The sequence below is a fragment of the Penicillium longicatenatum genome, assembly GCF_028827895.1.
Source record: "Penicillium longicatenatum strain IBT 33135 chromosome Unknown contig_6_segment0_segment0, whole genome shotgun sequence".
NCBI classification, from domain to species: domain Eukaryota; kingdom Fungi; phylum Ascomycota; class Eurotiomycetes; order Eurotiales; family Aspergillaceae; genus Penicillium; species Penicillium longicatenatum.
This window is the reverse complement of record NW_026643123.1, coordinates 2,328,456-2,345,807: the sequence shown is the minus strand read 5'-3', so window position 1 is coordinate 2,345,807 and position 17,352 is coordinate 2,328,456. Positions and strand designations below refer to the sequence as shown.

The 17,352-nt window shown below is 50.9% G+C and overlaps 6 protein-coding genes across 6 annotated transcripts; 3 read left to right on the top strand and 3 right to left on the bottom strand.

Moving 5' to 3' along the window:
• Nucleotides 1-85: 85 nt before the first annotated feature.
• Nucleotides 86-3,039, bottom strand: N7484_009058 (putative GTPase activating protein (Gyp5); the record flags this gene model as incomplete). Its single annotated transcript, XM_057119445.1, has 3 exons — nt 2,968-3,039; nt 207-2,900; nt 86-148 (listed from the first exon to the last, which is right to left on the bottom strand). Exons 1-3 carry the CDS (start codon nt 2,998-3,000, stop codon nt 86-88), a joined length of 2,790 nt encoding a protein of 929 aa, XP_056969000.1. The 5' UTR covers nt 3,001-3,039.
• Nucleotides 3,040-3,831: 792 nt separating this feature from the next.
• Nucleotides 3,832-5,057, bottom strand: N7484_009057 (Rab geranylgeranyltransferase BET4; the record flags this gene model as incomplete). Its single annotated transcript, XM_057119444.1, has 4 exons — nt 3,832-4,196; nt 4,253-4,835; nt 4,891-4,998; nt 5,049-5,057. 4 exons carry the CDS (start codon nt 5,055-5,057, stop codon nt 3,832-3,834), a joined length of 1,065 nt encoding a protein of 354 aa, XP_056968999.1.
• A 242-nt stretch (nt 5,058-5,299) lies between these two features.
• N7484_009056 (WD40 repeat domain-containing protein) lies at nt 5,300-8,065 on the top strand (the record flags this gene model as incomplete). The annotated part of the gene is made up of 2 exons (XM_057119443.1): nt 5,300-6,236; nt 6,426-8,065. The coding sequence occupies 2 exons, from the start codon at nt 5,300-5,302 to the stop codon at nt 8,063-8,065; spliced, it is 2,577 nt and encodes an 858-aa protein (XP_056968998.1).
• Nucleotides 8,066-8,393: 328 nt separating this feature from the next.
• N7484_009055 (uncharacterized protein) lies at nt 8,394-9,100 on the top strand (the record flags this gene model as incomplete). Its single annotated transcript, XM_057119442.1, has 2 exons — nt 8,394-8,662; nt 8,848-9,100. 2 exons carry the CDS (start codon nt 8,394-8,396, stop codon nt 9,098-9,100), a joined length of 522 nt encoding a protein of 173 aa, XP_056968997.1.
• Nucleotides 9,101-9,454: 354 nt separating this feature from the next.
• On the bottom strand, nt 9,455-11,983 carry N7484_009054 (WD40 repeat and Utp12 domain-containing protein; the record flags this gene model as incomplete). Its single annotated transcript, XM_057119441.1, has 2 exons — nt 9,455-11,348; nt 11,427-11,983. The coding sequence occupies 2 exons, from the start codon at nt 11,981-11,983 to the stop codon at nt 9,455-9,457; spliced, it is 2,451 nt and encodes an 816-aa protein (XP_056968996.1).
• A 2,322-nt stretch (nt 11,984-14,305) lies between these two features.
• Nucleotides 14,306-16,841, top strand: N7484_009053 (putative transcription regulator BDF1; the record flags this gene model as incomplete). Its single annotated transcript, XM_057119440.1, has 3 exons — nt 14,306-14,409; nt 14,482-16,456; nt 16,524-16,841. 3 exons carry the CDS (start codon nt 14,306-14,308, stop codon nt 16,839-16,841), a joined length of 2,397 nt encoding a protein of 798 aa, XP_056968995.1.
• Nucleotides 16,842-17,352: the final 511 nt, after the last annotated feature.

The following is a 17,352-nucleotide window of genomic DNA, read 5'->3' as shown; positions in this document are numbered from 1 at the left end:
AGCGTGTTGCGAAGTAATCACAGATTGACTCGCCATCAACGCTGGAGAAATATACAGGGTGAATGGAAGGTGGAGGTGTGGTAGATCAGTCGAGGGCCCGGCGGAGGTCGCTCCATTTCTGACGGAGGGTCTCGTGGTTCTCGGACATCTGTGAACCGGTATGGTTAGTTCTGAATAAGGGTGTTGTGGAATAAGACTTCACGTACCTCGGCCCACTTCATCTTCGTGGAAACTAGCTCCTTCTCCATTTCGGCCATGGAGTCTTCCATTGCCCGGTTCTCATTCTGCACTTCAATGTTACGCTTCATGATGCGCTCCATCTCCATGCGAAGTTTCTCTTCCACTTCACCGGGCTGCTTGTCGACCACGATCTTCAGCTCGCTGACTTGCAGCTTCAAAGCATCGGTCAAGTCACGTAATTCCTCATTCTCCACCTTGGCGTGAACCAGTTCCGATGCGAGCTGTACATGCTCCTTGTCGGACGCCTCGGCACGCTCCTCAAGCAAGCGCACTCGGGCAGCCTGCGTAGCTACAGTGTGCCGCAAGTGCTCCAGCTCGATCTCGCGCTCTTTCTCCGTTCGGGTCTTCTCCTCCCACTCAGCGGTGTAAGACTTGATCATATCCTGGGTAAGAGGGACGTCACAGGCATCTTGAACTAGAATATCGGCGCGGTATACTTCTTTGTCGGCGGCTCCAGAGCTTCCGAAGAACCCCGACTCCAAGATAGACGACGCTGAAGGCTGCTTGTCGATATATGCGTCGAACAGGCGTTCCTTCAAGAAAGTAGTGAGCGTGCTCATATCTTTCATGCCCAGGAGTGTTTCGGCATTCCGTCTCATGATGGCAATAGAAAACTTGAGGATAGTGCGCTCAAGACCCTCTTCGAAGATCAGGTCGTAAATACGAAGGACAAGCTGCAGCGGGAATCGATAGGCAAACAATGTCAAGAACCACTGGGTGGCATATAATTGCGGGGGAACGCCACGACGTCGAAGGTGACAGTAGAGGGCCGGCTCTAGGTCTTCCAAGAGTCGCTCAAACTGGTAGAGGCTGCGGTGTAGACCAGGCATGTCCGCAATGAACATCTCGCGAAGTCCATATTTGTTCATGAGTTTCACAAGAAGCTCAAATGCCTCGACTTCATCCATGTTGAAAAGTAGAGGCATGACAATAAAGTTCATACCCTGAGCATAGCCCACACCCTCATCATAGAGGGCATAGGCCTTGCACAACCCATAGAGACTCTCCTGACTTCCTTGCGAGACAAAGTATTTCGAATAACTTGTGCGTGAGCCCAGATCCCGGCGAATGACCTTTTCCAGCTTCTGCAGCGCAACTGCCTCATCCTTGGCCTTCTTGGCACGAGCAGTCTCGCTGGCCAGCTGTTCCTTGGCCAACTTCTCCGGATCCATCTCCTGGGAGGGGCTCACACTGGTGGATTGTGTGGCAGATCCCGAGTGATCAGACCGAATTGAAGAGCGTGAGGATGTGTTCGATTCCTCGATAATCCCATTAAACTGGCCATTCGATGGCCGACGCTCCTTGTCCGTCCCACGCGCTACCAAGTCCCGGTAAATGTCCTCCAATTCGCCAGCGCGGCAATCCGCCAAAATCTGCCAAATAACGCCTCGAATGGTCTGTGGAATGCCCCTTTTGATAGCGGAATTCAGCTCTTCCGAGTTCACTAGCGCCTGAGGCCCATTGTTGACGAGTGACTGCCAGAGCTCCCAGTCCACAGGTGCCGATGCATCGTCTGGTGCCTTGGCAAATCCAGACACAGTGCCAGGGGCAAGGTTGGGATTAATTGTCGATGGATTTTCAGTTCCGGGAGAAGTCGCGGCGGAGGCAGTTGCAGGAGGGTACAAAATGCCGGTCTCATTTTCTTCCGGGATGATTGGGGGGCTCATTCCAGGATGGCTTACGCTAGGAGGCCCCGATCGTGCACCGGCTTCCTCGTGCTCGGCCCAGGTAGTATCCTCCCGCATACGCAGCAGCTTAAATTGGTCCTTCAAGCTATTCCGCCGCGGCCTCTTCGAATTGACACTTGACGCATCTCCATCCGCCACCAGGTCCAAGTTGCTGGCGATGGTTGATACCGAAGTGGAAGTGTTTCGCCTAGATCCAGCCGGGGGCGGGGACTTGACCTCTTTGGCTCCAACTGAGCCCCGAGAGAACCATGCGAAAGGGCCGCTGGATTTGCGAGGTAGAGGTGGGGGAGGGGGTGGAAGAGGGTTTTTGTTGACGGGAGGTGGTGCCCATGGCACGGACGGTAAGTTTCCAGACAGACCCTTCAGGCCGGAGCTGGGCGTAGCATCGTCTTTGGGGGGCACGGGAGGTAGTTCCGGCTTGGTCTCGGGGTTTGCAACATTGAAAGGCTCCTCATCCTTGCTGGTTGTGAGGACCACCTCGTCAAGGGACGAGGCCGACGATAAACGGTGGGACGTGAGTAGGGGTGACTTCGGGGTGATATTCCGATCAGGCGCCTCCTCTTCGCCTGTACCATCCAACCCAGTATGTTCTCCTAGATCTTCGTCCTTGACCTGTTCAACTATTTTGTCGTCTTCTTCCACGTTGACTGTCTCAAGCTTCAGGTCGTCTCCAAGCTTCTGCTCCTGTAGCTCCTCCGCCTGTTCCTCCGCGGCAGCCTCCCCTTCGTCTGGCTGGTTCCCCTTTTTCTTGTTTTTCTTCTTATTCTTCTTTTTGGGTGTAGTCTGCTCACTTCCGTAGTCCTCATCCTTCTGCTCGACCTGCGATTCAGAAGGAAACAGTGGCTTCTCCGTGATTTCTGGTGACGCACCCACCCCCACGGGCGGGCTATCGGTCAACGACCGGGCTGACGAGGACTTCGGAATGGTCACATGGAGGTTATCGATGGATTCGGGGGCATCGTCGAACGACTCCTGAGAGAAAATTAGCACAGGAACACCGCGTATGGAATCTGAAACGAGGGGACATCACACAACTTACCCCTTCGTAGTCATGGCTGTTCCGGGGCGACATCTCGAGCTCGACTCACGAGAACATGCAATCAGGATGTAACCGCAAGACCCAGGAAGCGGGAAGCCTCAGGGGTCATTAGGAGAAAAATGAAAGGGAAGGAAGAATGAGCCAGCGTGGAAGGAATTTGGGGATCTCAGTTTCGAGATGGTAAATCGAGGGACCAGGTACGGACGGTGATTGGCCGGAACGGATCCAGATTACAGTATGGGGGGCGACCTGTCGATCGGAACGTTGGAAAGGAGAGATTGTACGCAGATATGCAGAATGCAGGATTCTTGATTTATTTGCCGACTTTCCGCTTAATATATCGGTATCCTGCTGTTCCACTCAGCTATGCTCGATACGTTGTGGAGTATAGATCTGTCATACGTGGACAGTGTCACGCGCGCAAACACCAATCACCCAGATTTGAACTTGACACTTGTACTCTCAAGGCCGTTACGTCTTAAGCTGGGACGTCCAAAGCTTTAGTGACAGAGACCGTATTGCAACCAACTAAGCTAGTAATATAGAATCGTCTTTATATTCTCGTTCTATATTCGGCAGCCTTTATCCTGTGTGTTCGACGTGTCAAAGAGTGGAGTAGAGCGAGGGAAAAGCGGATGCGCCAGGGATGTACATGGTGAAGCTATTCAGAATTCGACGTATCATTCTTCGCCTCGCCTTGTGTACCCGATTGCCAAATTATCGAATTCCAAAGTTACTTCATTCGGATCAACACTCTGGTCTTGAATACACGCCTGGTCATTTTTCTCTCTTTCTCGATGGAATATTTGAGGGCATGATGGAAGTAGACGTGGTAAATATTAAGATATCTGTTTAATGTTCGATTTACAGTGATAGCTCAAAATCTAACCATCGGCGTTGTCGTAGTGGATCCAACTGCTTCAATTCTGAGAGCCAGCTCAATATTTGGTCTCGGTCCTCCTCCTCCAGGATGCCTGTCACCTTGGATACCAGCACTGTACACTCAATCAAGGCCTGGTAGATATATTTGCAGTCTTCAGCCCCATCAATAATCTCTTGAATATTCTCAATCTCTTGGCGAAGATAAGCCAGTCGTTCAGACGTGGTCAGGTTCGGAGCCATAGTCCGGTCTGCGGTGGCCGGGTCAAATACAGACAGCAAGTTCTGGTGATAGAACCACACGGATTGATCATAGGGATCAATCAAGGCTTGGTGGATGAGAGATAGCTCTGTAGTAATGTCAGAAATGATCAAATCAAGTAAAGGGTAGCTCTGTGGTACTGACCATCGTCCAGCATGGCCTTTCGCTCGTCATCAGTCGCGGATTGTTCGTCCAACAGCCGCTGGATCAACTTGGTGCGGTAATGCCAAGCGGAAAAGTTGGAGAGATTGGCGCCGATCATCTTCTTTGCATACTCAAATTCCTTCTGGGTCATACCTATTGCTTCATCCGGGCTTCCCAGCTGTTTCAAGGTCTCCACAACCAAGCGACGGTATCCCCATCCATGGAAGTTGCGACTATCCAGGGTCAGCATCTTTCCGACCAAGAAGAACTCCTCCTGCCAAAGCTGCCGAGCTTCGGGCAGTGCGAGCAGCCGGCGAGCCTCATCCAGTAACCAAAGTCGATAGTTCCAGATCCAGTAGCATTTGGGAAAGCTGCGCAGAAGTGGGATGAGAAACATTAAATCATTCTTGATAAGCTGCAGAGCTGACTGAGTCGTACTCCCATCAGTGCTATCTCCAGCTTCCGAGAATTGGTGCCTCATGGCCTGCCGGCGATGGTTCCAGATAGTGTAGTACTCTGGATTCCGATTCAAGAGCTCGGAGATCTTCTTCAAGGTGTCGGCAGTGTAATCATGTGTGGCCACCTAATCGGAATCAGAACGAACAAACCTCATATTTTTCTCTTTAATGGTGACTCACCTTTTCCGAGACCTCTTGTTCTAGTGATTTGTACTCTTCTATCTTCTCTAGCTCCTGCTGCCGTTCTTCGGGAGTCTTCTCCACGGGCTTGAATCGCCGAACGCCATGCTGCCAAGACCGTCAGCCTCGGACCTAGAAAAAAGCATTATCTAACTTACGCTAGCCATGTTGATGGAATAATATTTCGATTTCCCCGACTGGAAAAATGGGGAGGCGCGGAGGAGTGTCACCGCGGTTGGTGTCCGCAGGGATCACGTGGGTCTCCTCCTGCCTTGGTAGTTTAGTTTGGCAACTGGCTTGACTTTCTTCGTCAACATGCAACGTTGACGACCATGTTTCCCTGGACAAGGGTTAATGCTACACACTCATTTTCATAGTAGCTGTTCACTTGCTACGTTGATTCCAGATAATGGTAGAATCACAATGTCACTCCTTCGAGGATGCCTCTTCCGCAGGCAGCTATAATATGCCAATCATATCCAGAGCTCATTCTGAGTCTTCCCAGGACACCGGCTCCATCAGGCGACTTCAACTTACAAGAATCGATTTTCCATTTCTTAAATCGCCTGCCTGCTCTCCGGAATCGCTACCCATTCCAGAAGCAAGGCCCATTCAAGCCACCCCGGGCTTTCAAGAAATATTATCAACAGATGCGGTATCTCCGGAGCGAGGCCGTAGTAGGGTCAGAAGGCCACTGAACAGAGACACAGCACGAACTGCTTATCCTAGTCCAATATCTCCTGATCGATTCATTCCCAAACGCGACTTCGGCGATTCTCTATCTACGCCATATCGGTTGAACAAGCATCCCCAGCAATTGTCACCTCGAGAGCGACTTTTGCGCCGTCATCTTCCCGGAGAAGATCCGTTCTTACCGACACCTCAAACTCCACGGTCCCCAGCCCAAAGTCCAAGGCCAACTTGGCTTCGGCAAAGACAACTCCACCGGCCTTGGTTGATCAATAATTTGACATCCTTGGGTTCCAATCGTCCAAATGACTTCTTGAGGCAGATCAGCTCTGGGGGAGTTTGGGGGATGGGTGGAACATCAGCAATGCTTGGGGCCCCTGTCACAACGACAAATGGTGCAACAAGTCTCTTGGGTAGACGCACCACTGCGCCGAACTTTGTAGCGAGATTCCTGCCCAAAAGCACCAAAGCTGACGAACAGAAAAAGCATGAATCAAGAATCGCACTTGCATTGGACGTTGACCCGACTACGAGACTTGTTAGTACTTGTGGGAGACACATGGAAAGAGTTCCTGGTCCCACATCGCCGGACTATGAACGGTTCGCGCCGTTTGTGTGGAAGGACAGTGCCTGGACAAAGGGCAATAGGGCGCATTGTGAGTGCTTGCGTGTCTTTACAGCCAAATTTCACTGTGTTGATTGACCCGACTACCACTCCGCTCCTGGGCGAGTTTTGCTTTTATGTTGAATAAAATCAGATCTATTGACACTTAAAAATCGGTTGTAGGGCTGCATGACGATGCTTGCGATTCTCTCTGCGGAGTTCACTAACTAGGCTTCAATAGGGCCAGTAGCTCGTCCTCAGCGAGAGGCTGTTCCTCCCAAGCCTTTTCGGATACTGGATGCTCCATATATGCGAGACGACTTCTACTGTTCTACATTGGCCTATTCTTTCACATCAGGCGTCTTAGCTGTTGGTCTGGCACAGGCTGTTTATCTCTGGTCTGAAGGTTACATCGTGGACCGACCGCCATTTGGTGATTTTCACCCGTCAAACTATGTGACATCTCTGTCTTTCTCATCGGAAAATGGAGGACGAAGTATCCTTGCAGTTGGTCGCCAATCAGGTCAGCTTTCTCTTTGGAGCATCTCAGAGGATAAGGTTCGCTTTGAAATCAGCCATCCGAAGGGTATTTCGTGCGTTTCTTTCAAGCCAAAGACTTCACGAAGACCATCCGAAGGGTTGCAAAACATGGAAATAGATGCGGAGTATCTCGTTGTCGGTGACGAGATAGGCAATATCTGGTATTACTCAGTCGAATGGCCCGAGATCCACAGTCAATGGAGTTGGACTGGCTGTATGACGCTTCTGGCCAAGATTTCCGCCCACGGCCAGCAGGTGTGCGGCTTAGCTTGGTCTCCTGACGGTCAATTTCTTGCTTCTGGAGGCAATGACAACGTATGTATGCTGTTTGATTTACATGAGATCCTGCCGCCTTCGCAAGTCGACCTTTCAGCCTTTTCCACTGCCAATTCAGGCCCGTCGGGAAATTTGAGCGTCCACGCGCTTCCGCATCTGACTCCAGGAACTACCCTGAGGCATATGCCCAGCAGGCGACAAGTTGTCAGCCGTTTACTACCTTCATGGGGTCATTCTTCATTGAGATCGACCACGACAGCTCCACTTCTGTGCTCACTGGGATGTCTCATTTCCGGTGGCACGAAGACTGTGCTAGTTCCACCCGGCCATCAGAAACACTGCCTCGTGCATGGCGCAGCAGTCAAGGCAATAGCGTTTGCACCGTGGCAGCCATCACTTCTTGCAACGGGGGGAGGTACCAATGATCGCGCTATCCACTTCTTCCACGCTAGTACGGGGGTCTGTCTAGCGACAATAAATGTGTTTGCGCAAGTGACTAGTCTGATATGGAGCCAAAGTAGACGTGAAATCGCAGCGACATTTGGCTATGCTTCACCCGAGCATCCATTTCGGATTGCCGTCTTTGCCTGGCCCAGCTGTGCACAAGTCGCCGTGATTCCCTGGGGACCCCATGGGGCAAGCTGGGATGGCGAGTATCAAGATGTTAACTACGATTGTGGACGAGCATTGTATGCTGTTAGCTATCCGGGAAGACCGCCTCGCCCTCTGCATGCCCCTCTGGAAGATTCGGATCTTCTCTACGCGACTGCTCCGCCTCCACCTCTCTCCCACGGCCTCCAGCCTCCCGGGCAGGCAAACGAGGCACAACACAGGCGAGGGCCCCACGCGATCCGCCCGAAAGAGAAAGAAGGCGGAATGTGGTGTGTGCGAACAATGGAAGAAGGATGCATCATCGTGGCATCGAGCGACCAGACCGTCAAATTTCACGAGGTATGGACTGGCCGACGTAAGAGCACCAGCTCCGCCTATGGAATATTGGGAGGAAGTGATATCCTCGAGGGTATGGAATGCATCGAAAAGTCCGGCAGTGAAGTCATTCGCTAGGGCAGCATAAATTCTATTCTCATTAATGTATTATTATCAGATCATTGAATTGTCTCACAGTCAAGCTTGACTTAGTTTTGAGTTTTTTGTCCTGCGATTGCGTCACACCACAGACTGGTGGCTATTCGTGCATCCGACTTATCCATTAGCGTGAATAGAATGTCGATCTATTGTCGATCACTCCTCACTCGTTTCAGCTACCCACGCATTAGTAGTCAACAGATCGGAGATCAACAAAGATTTAATTAAGTCTTCCGTCCCTCTTAAACCTCAATCCTAACCCTATAATTCATTGGTTGTACACCACCTGCACAAAGATATCGCCAACATGCGTGTCACCACCATCCTCCCCATCCTCACCTCCGCCCTTGCGGCTGCGAGCAGATTAAATGTCACGGTCCTGAGCGCACAAAACAACGCTTCGACACTCGAATGCTGGGCCCTAGAACCAGGCTTCACGACCTCGTCTGAGGCCGGTACATCTGGCTCCAAGAGTCTGAACCTAGGCCCCCTTGGTGGAAAGACTGCGGGTAATTCCACGTACACGATTATCCCGGGGAACTTCGACGGTGGAAGACATAATGCGCCATTGAAGCAGTAAGTATTTCCTTCCTCTCTCATAACGATCAAGGGTCGTTTCTATTTAGTCATGTGGTGGTTTGAGGTGTTTAGGCGTTGGGGGAAAGTGTATATCAACCCAACAAACCAAGAAACTACCTCCCACATGTAATGGAACATGTTAACCCCAGTTCTGTTGTCCAAGCTAATCAATTCTTCTGAAGATGGGTTGTCTTCATGTCTGGGCTAGCAAATATCACCCTCCCCAACTCCAAAACTCATGCTTTGGTCCACGGTGGGAAGAACGACGCCATCCTGGCGCTTGATACAGCTGATGTCAGCGGTCTTGGCCATATCACGAAGTATCCATCCGATGAGTCGACAATTACATTGGAGATTCCGTTAGGTGAGGAGGGGATTCCTGGGCATGTTGTTTTGCATTCCGGGGCTTGTGAAGGGGTTGAGCTTTTGGAGTAGCTTTGCTTTGCGTAAAGCATCAATAGTAAATCCCCTTATGAGTGTTCATGGCCCCAACAATCGCATGAATTGGTTAACTCAGGACTCTCGTGCTCATTCAGAATAGACGAGTACCTTAATCTTAGTCCTAGGTATTCCTGTCTTTACATAAAACCAGTGTAGATATAAAAGCTTGGATCGATGAAAATAACAATAAAATGCAGACATAAATGCATCCAATATAGAATTCTTTTTGAGTCGGAAACAATAATAAACAAATAGAAACCAGAAAGCCATCTTATCTTTCCACCCAGATTCATACAGAACAACATCACATCCGTCGTCTATCAACAGCCCATAATGCTAGATGTTAATTTATTTCTTCCCAAGCTTGCCTTTCTTGCCGGACTTGCTCTTCTTAGGCGCGGGTTGCTCCATAGCATCATCCGACCCTTCATCTTCAGTATCAGCAATGAAGTCCGCGATGGAGCCCTCGCTTGCCTCGTCAGAGTCCTCATCCTCGTTCTCCTCCAAAGACTCCTCGGCATCGGAAGAGCCAGCCGACTCTTCGGCCTCAATATCCAAAATATCATCAGCCTCGTCCTCGTCCTCTTCCTCACTATCATCCTCCTGGTCATCTTCCTCATCCAGAATACCGTTCATCATAGATTCTTCCTCGTCGAAGGCCTGCTCGCGAATAGACTTTGTCCGCGGCTTGGCTTGGCCTTCGGCGTCGCTGTCGGAATCGTCCTCATGTCCCTCAACGTAGATAACATTATCCTCATCTTCGCTGTCAATGCCGTCGCCACCGCTGTGAATATCGCGGCGTAGATCAAGCTGTGCTTCGAGCATGTCGAGCTTGCCCTTAAGCAGAAGAAGGGATGAAAGGCTGGAAGAGCGCTGGTCCATGACCTTGTACAGGGTGGCAATGCGCTTCAGGAGGTCGGGGTGACCGGCCAGGGCACCACCGTGAGCGACGCAGACCCATTGGACCCATGCGAGGAGGTGACCGTAGCGGCCGGGGCGGGAGGAGAGGCGCTCGGCGAGCTTCTGGAGCAAAGTAGCCGCGAGGGAAGACTCGAGACGCTGAATAGTTGTGCGAATAATGGTGATGTCGGAAGTGTGGAAGCAAGATTCAAGCATGGCATTGTCATTTGTCTTGAGAGATTGAGTGAGCACTGTGGCTAGTGAGACGCCGGTGGGGATCTGTTGAACGGTAGCCGCAGGCTTGCCGGGGACGAGTGTGCCCAGATTGAGATCATCGTCAAGCTCGGCTTCGACGTCGACTTCGTGGCCTCCGTTGGCGCGCAAGAGCTCACCGAAAGATGGCTCAACATCCTCTTCTTCCTTCTCCTCCTCGTCTTCTGACTCTGCATTCTCCATCTCAACATCTTCATCGGCAGGAGCTTGCTTAGAGGACTTGGTCTTCTTCTCTGTGGGCTTGACAGTGTCTTCAACGTCAGAGTCCTCGTCGCCGGAAATGGAAGCGGCGTCTTGGACATCGTTCATATCGATATCGTCGTCGACAATCATGCCAGACTGTACGGTGGCGTGGGTCTCGTCCACCCGACTCTCCCCGGCATTCTTAACGCCATTTGTTGACACGGATGCGATTGTGGAGCTGGTCTTTGTCTTTGGCACTGCCTTGAGTCCGGTGAATGCGAGCTCATTAGTGGTCTCATCGATGACCTTGACGCGCTCAAATACAGGAATGACACCACCCTCGGCGTAAGCGACCACAATCTCGTGGCCGTGGAACAAGGTTGAAACCACGGGGACACACGCAAATGAAGACTCGGACCGCACAAGCTTGAGAGATGCATGCGCCTTCTGGGTCATTTGTTTGCGATTGGCCTTAGCGCTTCCAGATTGCGAGGCTTGCGCAAACGGTTTTGTGAACAGCTCAATAGTGCCATCTTCGGTGATAGCAGCAAGGATTTGCTTCTCGGGGGTGCCTTCGTGCAGAGACACCGAGGACACATCCTGCTCGGCGACAAGGTTTCGGACCAATTTCTGGGTTGAGGCATCGAAAACATTAATGAAGCGATCACCATCGGATGCAAGGAATGCGCCAGAGCCGGCTGACTCGGAGGAGGAGGAAATAACGGTGTGAATCGGGTTGCGCATGGCAGGGAACTTGACAGGCTCCTCATCAGAGTTCTCCACATCTATTAAGAAGGGGGTCTGAGAAGCACAAATGACAGGCACGTTGGAGGGAACGGGGCGAGAGAGAGCAGTGAAGACAGATGATGCAGGCAGGTGAATGGTTCTAGAGTGAAAAAAAAAGCCCAAAGTTAGCTTGAGCATGTCTCAACGACTAGCAGCCCAAATTCAGATATAAACATACCGTACGCTCTGTCCAGTGCGCAGATCCCACTGTACAAGCTTGTTATCACCTCCAATACTCCAAGCCTCCTCGGCTGGCCGCCCGGCGGTAAACTTGAAGTCCTTGATACCCTTCTCGTGCGCGCCGGTCAAGGTGCCGACGACCTTATCCTCCGAGGGAGAAAACATGCGAATCTCAGAGTTGCTGGTTCCAAACGCAACAACAACATCACCCTGGTCGAGTCCATCAACGCCGTTCACATCAGATCCGCGCTTGCGCTTCTTCTTCGACTGGTCGCGGCCCTTGCCCTGACCTCCGTAGTATCCCCAATCCAGCGAAGTGATTGTCTCTTTCGGTCCCAGCGCATGCTCACATTGTAGTCGACCGGTGTTGGTGTCGTGGATGCGGAGATGCTGCGCATCAAGGCCTTGGATGACCGAGGCGAACAGGGCCAATTGATACTCGGACGGTGAGAATGCAGCTCGTAGAATCGACGATTTGGTGGATTGGGGGAGGCCGGTGGCAGGCGATGCGGCCGACCCAACCTTGGTGGTCTGGCGAGATGTCTTCTTGCCCATTTTGTTGGAGTTTTTTTTTCTTGACCTTCTTTCGGCGAGGGTTCTGGTTTCTGTATTTTCTGAGGGCTGATCGGGTGTAAAATATAAATTTCCCTGAAGTACAAGGAGATACCCGAGAAGACTTTTTTCACAAACCCTGGGGAACGAGGGCTGGGGGCTCTGGTACTCTGGTGATCTCGTAGTCGATGCGGAAAGGAAAAAAATGTTCTGTAGACTCCCGGTCCAGGCGCTAGTCCACATATGGATTAGTGTGGATGAGGTCCTTATCTAATCAGCACGGGAGGATCGCCTTGGAAATGATGGTCATTCCATCCTTGGAAGGGAATTAATGTGGAAAAACAGGTCTAAATTGGTTTTTAAATGGCTGTAAATAAGTAGCCAATAAATTAAGAAGTTAAGTTAGTTGAAAGTGCGACTTGATCAATTAATGTTAAGGTGTGCAGGGAGGTAGGAGTGGAAATACGATAACTCGCTCTAGTTATCTAGTCTACGCATGTAGGCCCGAGGGATATATATCAACATTCAAAATTGAGGCAATCCATCTTGGGAGTAATTTTGAAGATATGACTCGGAGACTGGGACCTGAGGTCGAAGGAGCAGTTGAAAATACTCAGGAGGTCAAATTAGAAGTAATCAATCACCCTAGACAGCTTCCATTCCTAGCTATCTATGAAACCAACTTGGCAACCTACATGGCCGTGTTTAAGATGGAGCAGTATACAGGCGCGGCCTGACAAACGCGGTAAAACACTGATTTTCTAGAGTTGATCAAAATAGGGAAAATTTAAATTAGAAAAGCCCACCTATCAGATCTATGTGAATTTCTATGAGAATCGTATTTTCAAACGGCAATATTTGTTGAATACGCTCTGATGTTGACAGGAGATATGTGCCTGGAGTTCTCAGAGTTGAAGCAGTACTCGCATGTCCTTGAAGTGAGTCATGGGATTACCCCATTCCACCTTGCCGATCTGTTCATACATGTCCATTGTTTACTTCAGTTGTATACTTTGTCACCTGTATGGGCCACATGTGACTCTGCCTAATCTGTAAGGGCCCAGGCGCCGCCTCGCCGATTGGCTGCACAGTCAGCCGCAGACCACTTTTTATTTGATTGATTTTAAAATACCTCTAATGAGTGGACAAAGGGGGTCCATGACAGCTAGGGGGATTCCACTTCGGGAGTTAAAAATATACATATAACGAACACATGAAAGATGCCACGGAGTATATATCCTGCACAGTGTACGGTGTATACTCTTGGTATCTGGTATCCAGCCACGCCAAGGCAGATCACGTGAATGACGTCTAGAAGTCGACTCGTCACGACGCTAAACTGCTTTCAGGCATAACCCTAGGGTTGGCAACACCAGGCATGAAACCCTCTCTGGTATGAACAGGAGTATCCCTCGCATGGAAAAAGAATCACAATCGAATATCCTCAAAAGCACCCCTCAAAATGGCGACTAGATGTTCACACTAGTATGAGTTTCATTCTATTCTTATCTTTCTCAGGTCGTACCCATTCACGGAGTCAATGATGAAATGAAAAATTTTCAGTGCCATACTCACAATCACCCAATCAGCATAAAGCATCCAGGGGCCGCATCAGGCCAGCGCCAATAAAAAAGGGGTGGACCCAGTTGAATCCGGCCTAGCGTGGCTGGTGGAACTCACAGGAGGAGGGAGCAAGGCGGCCGTCTGTACTTAAGGATTCTGGCATCCCCATCCGCTCGATGTTCTGCTTCCGTCCTGGACTAACTCCTGCTGCTGACCGCCCGTATCCTTGGTTACCTGGTCTCTCATAAACATTAAAAAGACGCGCTACATATTCGCGTCGACGCGTGACCCTTTTTATTAAGGCTCCCCATTCCCACCAATTTTTTTTTCCTATTTCCCCTTTCTTTTCGGGAATTAATCTTCTGCTTGATTATTATTTGATTTTCTTTTTTCTGTGATCCACTTTCCTCTTTCTCTCATTTCTTTACTCACGCAATCGCTGTTATTCATCGGGTTTCCACTTACTTCGGTGTTCCTACACCGCCCACGTGATTACCTCACCACTTTCTTGGCGGTATAAATTCCTCACCTCCGATCGCATTCTCCACTTCTCTTATCCCCCGACTCTCTCCTTATCACTCTGCGCTTTTCCCGTCGCGTGTTCACGCCCCCGTCTCCGCGCCATCTCTCACAACTTGCTTGTGATTGTGCGCGGAAGTGTGTATTCAGTCTTTTCGAGAAATTCGCAACGCGTCCATCCCCAAGAACCTGTGTCTGTGACATCACCATAGAGCTTGTATCTCACTCTGGATACTAGTCTTCATGGCGACCCCGCCTCCCGAGGCTCCTCCTGTGCTTAAGGAGGAGAAGCCCCAGCTTCCTCCATCTCCCACCGGAGTCACTGCGCCTGATGTTGCGCCTGCCAAGTGAGTACTTCCTATGCATGTCCTTGGCTGCCTACTGGGCAATGTGGGCTGACTCGATCGCGTTATGTGTAGTGCGACTGCAGATGTCAAAATGGCCGGTACAGACACCCCGACTGAACACAACAACTCCATAGTAAATGGTAACGGTCATGCGCCTGCTGCGTCTACAACAAACGGCACGGGTAGTGCTGCATCTCCCCCCAAATCTCCCGCACCTGCTTCCGATGCCCCCACTGCTTCTGCGCCTGCTCAGCAGAACCCTGCCGAGCCCACCATGGCCGACCAGAATTCATCCGAGGCAGTGACCCCGGCCCGATCGCAGGCCCCCGAGTCGGTGATTCCCGCCGTGAACTCCGAAGATAAGGCTGGTTCCAACGAACCTGCCCCTACCCCGGCTGGCGGACCCGTCGCTACTTCATTCGACGGAGCCAATGATATCGAAATGCAGATTGATGGCCCATCAAATGCGCCTGCACCACAGCCTTTGAAGACCGAGTTACCCCATCATCCTACTGCAGAGAGTGCGACACCATCCCTGCCACCCATCCAGACCGATTATGAAATGAAGGATGCCTCCAGTGCACCGCTCTCTCCATCCAAAGCCTCTCGCGAACGCTCCGAAGACCCTGCAGAGGAACCTGCGGCCAAGCGTACCAAGGTGGCCAGCGAGAACGGAACCCCTGCTGTCAAGCTCCCGGAAGGTCCCAAGCCTGCCGCCCAGTCTGGCGTCACTAAGTTACAACACAAGTTTCTCACAAAGTGCATATCAAGCTTGAAGCGTATGCATGATTCGCGTTTCTATCGTGAACCCGTGGATCCCATCAAGCTGAACATTCCGAACTACCTTCATGTCATCACCAAGCCCATGGATTTGGGTACCATCGAGAGAAAGCTTAAGGCCAACGTGTACTCTTCCCCAAAAGCATTCGAAGATGACTTTGCTTTGATGGTTGATAACTCTTTGCGCTTCAATGGTCCGGACCACCTGGTCACTCAAGAGGGCCAGAAGCTTAAGATCACTTTGGATAAGCAGATGGTTAATCTTCCTAAACCCGATGAGGTGGAGGAAAAGAAGCCCAAGAAGAGTTCGGAGAAGACTTCGGCTGCGCGACGGGAGCCTCGCACGTCGCTTGGCAGCCAGCCTCCCAAGGCAACCTCACCCCAGAGTGCCACCACCACTTTTGCGCTGGGCCCCGAAGGTTTGCCCACCATTCGTCGCGATTCGTTCAACCCTGATGGTCGGCCCAAGCGATCCATCCACCCTCCTAAGCGAGACCTGCCGTATTCTACCAAGCCCAAGAAGAAGAAGTACCAGTGGGAGTTGCGATTTTGCCAGGAGGTTCTCGATGAGCTCCACAAGCCAAAGTATCAGCTCATTGCGATCGCTTTCTACTACCCTGTGGACCCCGTTGCTCTCAACATTCCAACCTACCATAACGTGATTAAGAAGCCGATGGATTTGATGACCATCCAGTCTAAGCTCAAGACCGGCCAATATGAGAATGCTAAGGAGTTTGAGCAAGATATCCGCCTGATGTTCAAGAACTGTTGGCGTTTCAACCTCAAGGGCGACCCGACCTACGTGGCCGGTGAGAGCCTGTCGGAGGTTTTCGATAAGAAGTGGAAAGAATTGCCGACGTACCTGGAGAAGCACGAGCCCCAGCATGAGCAAGAAGTCGATTCCGATGAAGAGGAAAGTGACGAAGACGTGGAAGAGAGCGACAACGAGGACAATGAGAAACTCAGCTTACTGCAGAAGCAGATCGCAGAGATGTCCCGCCAGGTGGAGATGATCACCCAGAAAAAGAAGAAGACTCCCCCCGCCAAGAAGCTTAGCAAATCGAAGTCGGGCAAGAAGGAGATCAAGAAGAGCAGCAGTACTATCGGCAAGAAGGACAAGAAGAGCAGCAGCAAGGGCTACAAGGATAAGGCCCGCTTTGTGACCTATCACGAAAAGCAGATTATCTCCAACGGCATCAGTAGCCTTCCCGACAAGAAGATGCACGAGGCGCTCGGAATTATCCAGAGCAACGTTCCTGCTCTTAAGGTAAGCCTCAGAACAATTTTTCTCCCATGTCACCTCGACACCCAGTTGCTAACACATGTTCATTAAGGGTACCCAAGAAGCCGAGATCGAGCTCGACATTGATGAGCTGCCAAACAACGTCCTGTTGTTGCTTCTTGATTTTGTGAAGAAGAACGTGCCCCACATCATGGATGATGAGGACACCACTCCAGCTGCCGGTTACGCGGCCCCCAAGCCCAAGAAAAACAAGCCCATGAGCAGCAACGAGCAAGAGGCCCGGATCAACACCCTCCAGAGCAATCTTTCCCGGTTCGCCGATGGAGGTGCTCCGGTTCCCTCGGTTGAGAACAACGAGTCCAGCGAGGATGAGTCGGACGAGGATTCTGAGGAGAGCGAGGAGGAGTAAATGCTCCGTGCATCGATCGTTGCTGTCTCTTAGGTGCAAGGGACATCTTGCTTTGACTTGCGTTCCGAGCGTTAATTTGTTTTCTCCTTTTCTTCTTTTCCCCTTCAGATTCCTGCCAAAATTTTTCTGGCTTCGAAACAATCTTCGAGGGTTCGCAGTTGCTACAATTTTTTTCCATGCAGCTCCCTCGTGCCTCTGGTTTTCATATGCCAGTGAAAACCCCCATTGTACATATTTTTTTTCTCTCTTATTTTTTCTTTTATCTTTTCGAATATCCCTGGATCCGGCACCCACAGCCTCGACTCCGCCGGGCTTCATTCAATCTTGAAACCTTCTTTGCCCCGGATCTATGGAATTGGGTTTGCTTGATGTTCTTTCCTTTCCCTCTGACCAATACCTGAGTGTACATTCTACCAAGTCCCTAAGCACGCCAGGGAAGCTATTTGGTTCTCGATACGAGGATGGAAAAAAGCCGATCAAGCTGAAGCTAGTGAGGAGCTTCATTGTACGA